Raw genomic sequence first — 12,323 nt, 5'->3', positions numbered from 1 at the left:
CTTACTGTCGATCTTTGCCAGACGCACGCAAATCTGGAAGGGCAGACCATTTCATTTTCAACCAGCACATTCAATTCAGGCTGGGGTATGGCTCAAGTAAAATTTGATTTGTGCATTGTGAATATTTGAATATCTGATCGAATCCAAGTTTGAATAGCTGAATACTAAATTATTTTGTTAAATGCACAGCACTACTACATTGTATACATGTATTTACAAGGATTGCCAAAGCCAGAAATAGACCTTATGCATTGCAGCCATCTCAGAGGGCGTTTTTTGTTATTTAAATGTTACAACAATGAATGCACAAAAGGTTTACTAATGCCTATCCTAGCGATACAAAACCATTGCCCTCTGACTCTATTACACAAGACAGTGCTATCAATAACATGTTGGAATGGCATTATAGATATGAATACATGTTGCTGTATATTTAGAACCTACAATGTACTGTATCCAGAAATTTTAACTTATGAGTACATAACAACTTTCCTTAATAGTACTGTACAGATAAAACACTGGGTTATGACGTTCAAGCTGATATTTTAGTAGACGCCATTTTCTGCCGATACATCTACTCACTGTACAGTGTACAAAAGTTCAGGAATGTTAAACACGAGACAGTCAATCAAACTTAAAGAAAACTACAAGGAACTAGCATGAGCAACTAGCATCAGGCTTTATTTTACATCGATGTCTGCATTACCCCTGAACTTCCTGATTTTGTCCTGGGCAGGCTCGCGTCTGGTCTTGGTCCAGAGCGGTGCTGCAGCAGGTGCTGCTGCTGCTGAGTGACTGAAGATTGCTGCTGCTGCTGCTGCAGTAGTTGATTCACATAGTCCTGGTGCTCGCGGCGTAGCTGCTGCAGCCGATATTGCTGCTTTTGATCTGGATTCAGGTTTTGAGGCAGTTCAGGTTCTGTTGATTTATACTGTTGTTGTTGTTTCTGCTGTTGTTGCTGAACTTGAAGTCGCTTCTGCTGCTGCTCCTGTTGCTGTAGTTGAAGTTGCTTCTGCTGCTGCTGTTGTTGTTGTTGTTGTCGCTGCTGCTGCTGTTGTTGTTGTTGCTGTTGTTGCTGCTGTAATTGAACCTGCCTCTGCTGCTGCTGCTGCTGCTGCTGTAACTCAAGTTGCCGCTGCTGCTGCTGTTGTTGCTGCTGCCGCTGCTGTTGTTGTTGCTGCTGCTGCTGCTGCTGCTGTTGCTGTTGCTGCTGTTGCTGCTGCTGTCGTTGCAGCTGAAGCTGCTGTTTTTGTAGTTGGGTACGGTATTGCTGTTCTTGCAACTTCTGTTCATAGTCCTGAAACCCTGAATACTTTTGTTGTTGGTACTGTTGACTAGTTTGCTGTGAAGACTGACCAACGCCTGAATATTGACCATTATGACCATCATATTGATCAAATGAGCCTGTTGGTTTGTACCTCCCTGCTTGACTGTTGACTGGCTGAGCTTGTCCTGGCATCTCAACTGATGAAGACTGACTGGTCAGGCTGATGTTGTCTTCACTGAATCTGACATTATTGGCACTCCGTGATTTCTTCACACTGGGGACCTGGACACTTGAGAAGGAGTCTCCTTTCTTTAAGATGGATGGGGAGAGCGGTGGAGGACCAACAGAGCGTCTTGGTACATCAGATTGTGCACTAGCAGAATCTGTGACGATGACTGCAGGGACAGCTGTACTGGCAGGCTTTGATGCTGGTTCGTGTCTTTCCTTCGGCTTGGAAGTAGGCTCTGGTGCAGCTGAGGCAAGAGGGTCATCCAACTCAGGAGCTTCCACAACCAGCTTGATGCCATCCCTGGCAGCTTGGGCAAAGAGAGAGTAGACCTCGGTCTGTAACATGGGATCATCTATGGATGCGACTGAAGCCCGGGAGAAAGCAGCCTTCTCTTCAGAGGGAGTCTGGCTCGAGGACAGGGGATACTCTGGTTTGGACATCTCTGAGTATTGAGATGGGTCCTTGGTTGGAATGTCAAAGGCTTTGAAGTCATCTGGGTAATCACTCTCCATCTTGGCATCATCTGATGGCTTCTTCAGTAAACCACGTCTTGGAGCTGGCACGGGTGGTTTCCTGATCCGGTCTGGCTCAGTGTAAGCTACATCTTGGACAGGCATCACGATTGCTGTTGATATTGTCGTTGGAGGATTTGAGTAGTTTCCGGGATTGTTGAGGCCTGAGATACCTCCAGATCTTGTCAGGGTTGAGCTCGGAGATTGGGTGGGAACAACTTTCTGGACCGCCGGGGCAGGATTGTGGCTGGCTGTGAGATTGGAAGTGCTTCTTGAAGCAGGCTGGTTGAAGATCCCAGGTCCTGGTCTCTGTACGCTTCTGTTGCCAAAGAAGTCTGTGCCTCGCTCCCCGGGCTGTGAACTTCTTGGAAGAGTGCTGGCCTTTCCTGACGAAAGATTCTCCCTTGAACCAGAAGAGCCCCACTTAGGGAGAACCGACTTGAAGATGTTTGGATTGAATTTCGGTTTCCTTGCTTCGGCTGTTGTGTCGTACTCTTGTGCTGGTTCAGGGTCATACCTTGGGGCTTGTTTGGAGACGACAGCGAAGGTATTTGATGCGGGAGAGCTGACAGTAGGAACAGTATTTGATGGCACGGAGAGAGAAGCATAAATTGTTTGCTCAGGTGTTGTCTTGGTACTTCCTGTTGGGTGAGTGGCAGGTGCATTGCCAGCAGAGGCACCATAATGCTTGTTACCAGCATGCTTCCTATCCAACGAAGAAGTCGATTTCTGAGAAGGGATGGCTCCACCGGAGTATTTGGACTGCCCGTCTTTGAGTATGGACTGAGACGCCGACGAGCCCAACATCGGTTTGTAGTCAACTGGACCTTTTGAGAATCTGACAGAGGATGACGATGCTGTACTTTCTCTGGCCTGGGTTCCTCGCAGAAACGATGCCGGGCCACCTTTGGAGTTTCTCATGGCTGCTCCTAGACTTGCTACTTTGCTCTTTGTTGGTGATGGCATGGCAACCGCTGACGTGGTTGGAGGCGCGCTTCCAAAATCGGGCAAGACGGTACCGGGACGCGCACTGAAGAGCTGCGAGATCTTGTTATGGGGCTCTCTACTGGTTCCTGACGTCACGTAAGGAGACATCCTTCCAGCAGCGGGCGTCTCGAGGGATGAGGTGCCGGAGAAGGTGAAGGCGGTGGCAAAGTTGTCTGATGCTGGGGTGGAAACCATGGACTTATAGGCAGCTTGGCTGGATGAATCAGTTTCGTCACTTGCCTGGATGAAAACGAGACCAAAAAATATTAAAAGAAGCGATAAATGCACAAGAGGTCTACTTAAGCATATTCCTGTGTAACAAAAGCAAGCCCCTCAAAAGAAGGCTGCAATGCAAAAGCAAAAGGATCTCAACAAAGATATCCTTCCGTCCTTCTTACCAAATACTTTCCTGAGGATATTTCACAGAATTAAATACGGGCTGTCCACTGATTATTTGAATCTGCATTTGACTGAATATTTGAATATTCCAAACTCGCTGATCAATTTTCACATTTGCCAGCTGCAACAGCATGCCCCGCCGGTCAAACGCTGAACGCAAAGAGCGCTAGTTAAAATTTGTGTGCTACGTCAATATTATGGGCCGCTGGGATGTTTTGCAGTAGGCCTAAGTATGTTATAACTATCAAGGGCTACAACCTGCTAAAAGGAGCAGATCAATGAACCGTCATTACGATGACTTTTTTGTCGATGGTTACTCTTTCATTACCAAAAGAGTTATCATCGACAAAAAAGTAGCATCTGACAATAAATAGCCACAAATGTAGGTATAACATAACATCACAGTTGTGTGTGTACGTGTGTAGTTTACATTTGTTTCATAACTTTGAACATTCGAACCGGCAAAAAGCTATTCGAATATTCCGTTGATGATCAAATATTCAAATATTCAGTGCATTCGGGACAGCCTAAGTTAAATTAAGATTTCTTCTTTTCTTTTTTTAAATTGACACATCAAATAGCTGTTGGAGAGACTTTGAAATCGTATTGATGTACCTGCAGCAGGCTCCTGAATTCACGCATCAACTGCTGTTTGCTGCTACTGCCGCCGCTGCTTTCACTGATGTTCATGACTTCGTTCAGTCTCTGACGTAGCTCAGTCAGTTGATTCCTCAATGAACCGTTGACGTCAAGGCAGCGTCGCAACCCCTCTCTGTTATCAGAAAAGAAACTTCCAAATTAAAGAATTTCAGAATTTTTTTTCGTTGAAGCATTAGCCTTTTAGCCACTGTAGCGCCCACAACCGCCCTGCCTTTTACCCACTGTAGCCCCCAAAGTCGCCCCAAGCACTCCATGGTATTACTGAGTCTTCAGTGCATAAACACAATGTAATACAAAGTAGCACAGGTAATAATGGGTTCATGAAAAAAGTGTTGAACTCCCTGCTATTTGAACAGTCACAGACAGTAAAAAATTCAATCCTCTTCCCTGCCATGCCTTTTACACAACCTAGTCACCAATAGTCAGATCATATTTCAAGCAAGCACTGTGACTAGTAAAATTCAGTCAACAGACAAAAGCAGGCAAGCGGTAGGCACAGCTGTCTTATCAATCACATAGAGTCAAAGCATACATGTGCATGTAGAGTCAAGTTACATTAACAGTCACAGCCAGTCAATCCTGCTTTATGTAGGCTGGGAGCTCTAACCACGCTAACTATTGAAAACAGTCACTTGTTTGATTTTGACTGAAGGGACAACTTGGCACAGAATACATGTTTGGATAGGAGGGTGAATCATTTTTTATAACCATGCACATTGATACAAAAAATTCACAATGTACATATGTTAAGTAAACAGTGGGGAATTCGAAGAGGGTTCCGAGCAAAAAATGCACAAAGAGTTAGGATTCTTTGCAGAACCACACTTCTTCCAAGAACAAAGTTCTTTCCACATGGTGTTACCCGAAAAGTTCCTCTATTTTTATCTCATCCGCCATGCAAAGCTTCAAGTCATATATAAAGAGTTAGCGCTTAATGTCTTCAAGTGATAGGAATGATGGTGTTCTCTTACAGACCTGGTCTGGTAGAGTCTGAATCGTTCAAACTCCAAGACTGGATAATCCTGCATGACTCCTGGAATGTCTTGAGTATTGAAGAACTCAATGCGAAGTAGGAGCGATGGTTCCTCATTAGTACAGTAATCACCATCCAACGCCTTAGCCTGGAAATACAAACAATAGTACAATTCTCATAATTAAAGGAGGCCTTTTGTTTTTGCTCAAGATTTCAGATTTTCCAAGTTGGAGGAATGGCTTCTTCCATTTTTTTTTTTATTCTTTTGCTGATGCTTTTGTATCCAAAGGACCTCTCAGCCTTTCTACCAGATTTCGAACTTTAACAATAATTTAACATTTTCCTGGCAACAAGTAAAAAGACAGAATTTATTGCAAATGATGTATGAATAAAACAAGAATGGGACAAAATGGAGGCGGGCGGGGAAGAGATACTGGTGGTTTCATCTTTCATTAGTTGAATTGTTTGTGTCCAAGTAAAATTTGCAAATTCCTTTTACCTTATAAGACATTTTAAATTCTTTATATTTCTTTGCCTGGACTTCTAAAATTTACTATTCCTTTTGTTTTTAATGCTTTACACATGAGGCGCGCATGAGTTTCCAGGGTTCCAAGCACTTTATGAAAAATAATTCCCTAAGTTTTCCCAGATATTTCTCTCAGAAATTTCAAAAATTCCATGAGAAATATTTTCACTTTAAGGAGGTTGCTGGGAAGTCAAGAGGTGGTGTAGCACAGCCAATTGTTATTGTCTGGAGAGGTGTGTAATATTCACACTGCATAAACACTAAAAGCCACCATAGCCAGTCAGTCAATGGACACAAATTGGACACATGGCACAAGACACACATACATGTACATCAAACTGGCAAAACCCTTCTCTTCTGGGTCACTGCCAAATTTCCCTGATTTTTGTGTGTTTTCCAAATTCCCTGAGTTTTCCATGATTTGAAAACTGGAAAGTCATTTTCAAGGTTTTGCCTGATTTCCAGATTGGCTGGACCCTGAGTCATTTGTGCATACAGTATGAGCAAACATACTTCCGTCCCAGCATTTTCATTTTGTCTAAACTAGGGGTGTGCATTTATGAGTAGTATGGGAATCGTGTGAGAGTGTGTGAATAGGGGGAGTGTGTGGCCTAGTGGTTTGGGTTCGTGACTCATGATCAGAGGGTCCGGGGTTCGAATCCAGCCGCTGGTCATATATTGTGTCCTTGGGCAAGGCACTTCACCCCACTTGCCCCTCTCCACCCAGGAGTATAAATGGGTACCGGCATTAGCTGGGGAGTAACCTGCAATGGACTAGCATCCCATCCAGGGGGAGTAGAAATATTCTCAGTCATTTCATGCTACTGAAACCGGCCTGATGAGCCACATTGGCTCGCGACAGACTTTACTTACGGGAATCGGGTACCTAACTGAAAAAAACACAGGCACCTGTTAAGAACAATCAACCCTAACATTCAAATTTCGGAAATTGCCAATCAGGTTGTTCATAAAGGTCCGTACGACAATACTACTACGTCGGTGCGTCATACAGTGTGTACAGTGAACTTTATAGCTTTATGGTGTAAACTTTCCCGAGCATCATTAACGTGAAAATATATGTTTTGTTTTCCCATGTGGCCTGGTTTTCATTTCATTTTGAAAATTCCCCACAGATGACATTCAGAACCTTTTTTTTTATTGTTTAGGTTCAAAGGTACATGTACCAAGTAAATAAAAGATGGCTGATTCCATAATGTGGAAGCAGTTCCTGACATCAACAGTCAGGTACATGTACTCCATTCCGATGTACAGCCCTAGTCCAAACTAATTAACTCCAGTTTCACTTGTTTGCAAGACCTTCAATTTAAATCAATATTAGGTTTTGCCCATCACTGACATACAAACACTGTATACTCATTGTGTTACTCACCCCGACGCAAATTCCATCTCATGCATTCAATTTAAACCACAATGATTTAGCGGAGTAAAATTATTTGCTTACATGTAACTCCCCATTACCTTTGCACTAGTATCATTATTATTATGTAGGTTGATCCACGGACCGTTTACAGCAAAAGAAATTTTTTATTTAGTTTGAAAAATGTCAGTCAAAGCGTGACCAAAGTCATGAAAAGGTTCACCGAATCAGGACTAAAACCCAAACATGTTTCATGGGTGAGGATTGTTAAAATATGAGTCAGCCTTGGAATGATAGAGATTGGTCATTGTGCTGATGTTGATTCATTTATACAAAGCAAATCTATTAAATTTTGCTGGTATTTCTGTTCTTTATGTACACAAACTGCCCGTACATTTAAGTAACGGTCTAAGAACCAAATATTGCATAAGCTATCAAATATGTTGTCTTTATTGTAACAGTGAGATGCCATCAAGAAATAAGAAAAACTAAGCATTTCAGTGGGGGGGGGGGGAAATTGTCTTTTTATAAACTGGAATTTTCGTCATGAAGTCCTATCTTTTTAATATTCCATCTTATAAAAGTTTGGTTGTTACATCAAACTCAAACGGCCAGCCGACACCGGCAAGCTCGATGGTTGAGTGGTAAGATGTCTGCATTTTAGTAAGCAGGAGGTCATGGGTTCAAGTCCCACCCAAGTAGGGCCAACAAAATAAATAGTTCTGCTTCCGATTACATGGCATTCGAAAATAGGGTAGGTAGGGACATTTTTCGTTTTTGCCAATTTTGTTTGTGTACGATCATATGAAGGCGTCTGCGTGTAGTCAGGGGGAAAAGGTAGAAATTGATTGTTTTGGGTGTTTTTTTTCTCATTTTTCCCATAAAAAAAATTAGGGTAGGGGCTCTCAGAATAGGGTAGGTAGGGAAACCGGAAGCAGAACTATTATTATTTTTTTTTGGCCTAATCTTGTGAATTTTATCTTGGACTGAGTATACAGTGTTTATTAAACATACATTGGCGGAGGGCAAAACCCAATATCCCAAAATAGGCCCCTATAGTTTTTGTAAAAAAAAATTGTAAAATATTTAACAACATAATGTCTTCTAACGTTTCTGTCTTCAAACCTAAACTGAATGTTAGTTTTGTTCAATAGTATTTTAATGTTACTGCTCTTTCTTGGGATCAAAACAATTACTAGTTCAAAGTCAACAACTCTATCACAACAGTCTTAATTAAGGCCGAGTAAAAAAAAAATAGTTTCTCATCGGGGGTTTTTTTAAAAAGGGAGGAAGCGGGGGTTTTTATTTTTTATTTTTTATTTTTTTTCAAAATGACCGCCTTTTCAAAATTTCCTGCAACCGTTGGTGTTTCACTGTTCAAAGACACTTTTAAAGATGAAAGACAAGATGGACAAGAGAACTGAACATATTTGCAGTGTCATTTAGAGTTGTATTGGTATTGGTATTTATTTTCCGATGAATACATGTATGTAGACTTTTTCGGTGTGTTTCTACTACATTTTTCACAAATAAAAAATAATAAAAAAATCCAGGCGGCCTCCAAAAAGGAAGCGGGCAGGGATGAGAAACTTGGTGTTTTTTTTTACTTCGCCTAATGGGTTCAATGTTTTTAAAGGATGATTCACATCACTCAAAAAAACAACAGCCTGAATCAACATAATATTAATTCCATTTCATTTCTAGAATATGGACGCCTAGAACATTGATGTCATCACCTGAAAAATGTCCTGTATCAAATGTCATATTGATTTACGCAAGTGCTTAATGCGTTTGGGAATCAAAAAGCTTAAAGGAGCATTCCTAGTCATCAAAAAAGCTTAAAGGAACAGTACTAGTCATTACATGTAATTCAACATCTATAGCTTATTGGTTATCATCTAGGCCTAAATGATTAATGACTAGATATCTTAAGCATGGCGGGTGTAAACATGATTGACTTTTTACACTGGAATTCACTTGACTTCTCTGAAAAAGTATCCACGTTTTTTCTGTTTCAAAACAACATATTAGTGAATGGTCAAAGATGCAAGCTGATTTCAGTTTAGGATTTCAACTCTAGCTTTAAATTTTCAAGTTTCCAATCAAAACAGCATGGGGGAATTGGACATGTTCCAAGTCAAGTTCACTGAACGTTTATATAAATTTACGACCAAAAACATGAGCAGTTGAAATGAAAACCTCCCAGAGAGACTATTATGGGATGCCGAGCATTGCCGGTCAAATGTGTTGAACCCAACGCGACACCCACATGTGAACGTTCGCTGGCAAGTTCCCAAAAACAGCAAGGAATTTGATTTGCGGCAAATTAGAGTACTCCCCTGTGATTCTGAAAACTTTGCCAAGAGCTGCGGTCATTGTACCCAGCTGGGTCACGATTTAACGAATTATGAAAGTCCTAGTTTGGTGGTTTGATACTGGTGGGAGCTCAGCATGCGGGCATAACGCAGTACAAAATTGTGATGTTTGTAAACATTGGAGTTGGACTTATGTATAGTGGAAATTCTTGCTTTAATCTTCTTCTTTTTTTCAAATTCCTCTGATTTTATATGCACTTATTTAGAAAACAGAAACTTTGTCCTTTTCAAAATTTAAACTTTTTGTGAGGCTTGGATATTGTGATTTGGCCAGTGTATTATTTTCATCCGAGTAGAACTTTTATTTGGTTTGAATTGTAAAATAAATTTATATCAACAAACTTTATCAAGTCAGTACTATTTTTTTCATCAGTTTCCATGACAATACCCTTACCCTCCTTTTTAGGCACATCATCTTCACTTACCCGTTGAATGGGTACTTTGGTTGACATACTGAACAGCTTCTCAGGAAACGCTGGAGAGAAGTAAGCAGACATGGTTACCTCCGAGACGGACACGTTGTAGTTCCTGTCTGTGCGGGAAAGTAGGTAGGCCTTCCACTGGAGAAATTTGGTGCAGAGAGGCTCTCTTCCGGTTCCTTGACGATTGACAGGGAAAATCTTGTTCCTGTCTTCAACGTCGAGCCGAAACGACAAGTACTTGGAGGAATTGTTGGCGGCAAGTTTCCAGATATTCATGCGGTGGTCTGGGAAGATGACATCATCGAAGACAAAGTTGTCGGTGTGGTAGTATCCTCTGGTTGCCAGGGGAACCTCCACGAACGCAAAGGGGATGATGGAGAGAATTTCCACCCCAAGTGGTACCAGACCCTTCCGGAACATTTCTGTGTTGGCAAGGGGCTCAAACGCTTTGAATCGACCGTATCCGCGATCGGTCTTGAAGGAGAACTCAAAAGTCTTGGAGTCTCCGGTCGGTGAGACCAGGTCGCCCAGAAAGAAGCGATAGCGAATCCTGCAGCACAGACACTCGGGGATCTGTGGGTTGTTGAACCGGTGAAGGTACATGGAGACGTGACGCTCTGCTTCCTTGCGATCACCAAGAGGATAGAACGACATGTAAAAGTCGAACCCACACAGGGAGAAGTTTGGCGTGAAGTAAGAGGAATAGGGTTGATTCATGTGCTCCGGGAGCTGGGAGAAGTCTACCAATTGTTGGTAGATCGTTCGACAGTATCGCACCGCCAACTCGACGATAACCGTCCTTCCTGGATCCACCAGGAAACCATTCCCCGGAGCAAGTACTTCATGAAGCGGCGCTAGCTCTCGCTTGCCCCAACCTAAGGTATCCGGTGCACTGAATTCCACCTGGGAACCTTCGGAGACCACACTTTCAGAAGCATCTCTGACGTTACGGACAATAAGGCGGTAGTCTGCTCGGCAGCTAACACCTTCCCCCGCCGCCTTGTTGTCCCAGTACAGGTACATGCCCAAGTAAATGTCATCCGTTTCCTTCGACTGGTAGCCACCGCATGTCAAGTACCATTCGTGGCCCTCGTAGTAAATGGGTGACGATTTGGTCGGTTTGTCAAAGAAACTTTCCAAATCATTCATGGAAAGGAGAAAGGTAAAGAGTTGCGTTCCTCCGGCATCGTTGAGCGCCAAGGCTCTGGTTAATTTCAAAGCGTTACTCATATTGAGACACTGGTGTCGCCTTCAATTTCTCCAAATGCCAAATTTTCTGGCAATTTTCTCTTTGTTGTCCAATAAATGAGCAGTTTGCTAGGCAGTTCTCACATTACATAGTGAGGGAGTTACTCTTTTCAGCATACATTGATTCCAGTCCATCAATGACTACCAAATGCATTCTCCCAGTCTCCAATCTGAAAAGTGAAAGCAGAAAATAAAGCAATTCGATTATACTGGAAAACAACAGGTGATCTGGCCAAGCCGTCAAGAAACTTGTTTACAACATCTTGAAGTGAAATTGACCCGATGATTAACCCCAGAAAAGCTCGGGCATTGCTCTCGGTACCGGGCATAAATTCTGAATTCAACCCCCTTTGCCCCAAGAGCATTCAACTGTCAGCACACACACACAGACACGTGCCATGCATTGACATTCATGACATGACAGGTGTAGTACATTATTTTCCATCATGATAGGGATGGATCCATGGTTTGCATGTCATGAGCAACTGAACTACAGAGTAAATTTGCCATCATAAATGCCTTTATTTGATGATCCAACCAACTTACCCCCAAATCTGCTTACATTGTGCCACAAAATACGATCCTTATTTGCACTCAGCTACTGGGTGTGTCGGTAAATTTCTGCGAGTCGCGGAAATGAAAAACGGTTTTCGTCCTCCCACACCAAAACCTTCAATAAATCCTTCAAAATGGTCGACCCACCATGAGCGAATTTGATCAAACCAAAGGATTAAGAAAAAACGATCTGGTTTCGGAGTGGTGACGCGGTCATGAGCTGGCTTGGGTTCAAAGTTATCCAATCGCAGTAGATGTGGGTTAATCAGACTCCGGGCAAAGTCCAACAAAATATGAATATTTTGATGATGACGACGTGTGAAGCAGAGTGGTGTTGTACTAGTGTACATCGGCTAGGCGATGTCACAGACGGGTACTGCACACGCTATATTATGCAGCGTACATGTACATGTACACATTGTGCACACACTACGTTGGGTTCCCACACACCAGACCCAACGGTCCATCCATTCAATGATGATTTCAATGATTTCAATGGATGACATCTCCATAACAAAGGATGAATGGAGGAAAAGAAGCTGACCCAAAAGAGATCATTTCGCTAAAAATAACTTACGACTCAAGTAAGCTCTGCCATTTGAGGTCCAATTGAGTAGGAAATGTTGATTTTTTTTGTCGTTTTTGCCGTTTTGCGCTATCAAAAATGTTAGTTATCTTTCCGCTGCTCATCTCATCATGGAGGAAAACACATCTTTATTCCTCAATGCATCTATGAGCCGCCGCCACCAGCTGCAACCCGCACATTTCAAACTTCGAATTCATTAAAAGATT

General features: G+C 42.4%; 1 protein-coding gene across 1 annotated transcript; it reads right to left on the bottom strand.

Moving 5' to 3' along the window:
* Positions 1–358: 358 nt before the first annotated feature.
* Positions 359–11,938, bottom strand: LOC119737976 (nuclear factor of activated T-cells 5-like). The gene is made up of 6 exons (XM_038212659.1): positions 11,523–11,938; positions 9,732–11,146; positions 5,030–5,175; positions 4,010–4,166; positions 1,091–3,235; positions 359–877 (listed from the first exon to the last, which is right to left on the bottom strand). The coding sequence occupies exons 2-6, from the start codon at positions 10,956–10,958 to the stop codon at positions 686–688; spliced, it is 3,867 nt and encodes a 1,288-aa protein (XP_038068587.1). The 5' UTR covers positions 10,959–11,146; positions 11,523–11,938; the 3' UTR covers positions 359–685.
* Positions 11,939–12,323: the final 385 nt, after the last annotated feature.

This window comes from Patiria miniata, unplaced genomic scaffold, assembly GCF_015706575.1.
Source record: "Patiria miniata isolate m_02_andy unplaced genomic scaffold, ASM1570657v1 HiC_scaffold_3, whole genome shotgun sequence".
NCBI classification, from domain to species: Eukaryota; Metazoa; Echinodermata; class Asteroidea; order Valvatida; family Asterinidae; genus Patiria; species Patiria miniata.
The sequence above is the reverse complement of the archived record's forward strand: the minus strand, read 5'-3'. Positions and strand labels throughout refer to the sequence as shown.

What these genes read in the sequence shown, in the direction of transcription:
- LOC119737976 (XM_038212659.1), bottom strand. Translation starts at nt 10,958, where the DNA reads ATGAGTAACGCTTTGAAATTAACCAGAGCCTTGGCGCTCAACGATGCC. An exon ending in AATTCAGGAGCCTGCTGCAG is followed by an intron (nt 3,236 to 4,009) that starts GTACATCAATAC and finishes GTTTTCATCCAG; the next exon opens with GCAAGTGACGAAACTGATTC. An exon ending in AGCAGCAGCAGCAGAGGCAG is followed by an intron (nt 878 to 1,090) that starts GTTCAATTACAG and finishes GATCAAAAGCAG; the next exon opens with CAATATCGGCTGCAGCAGCT.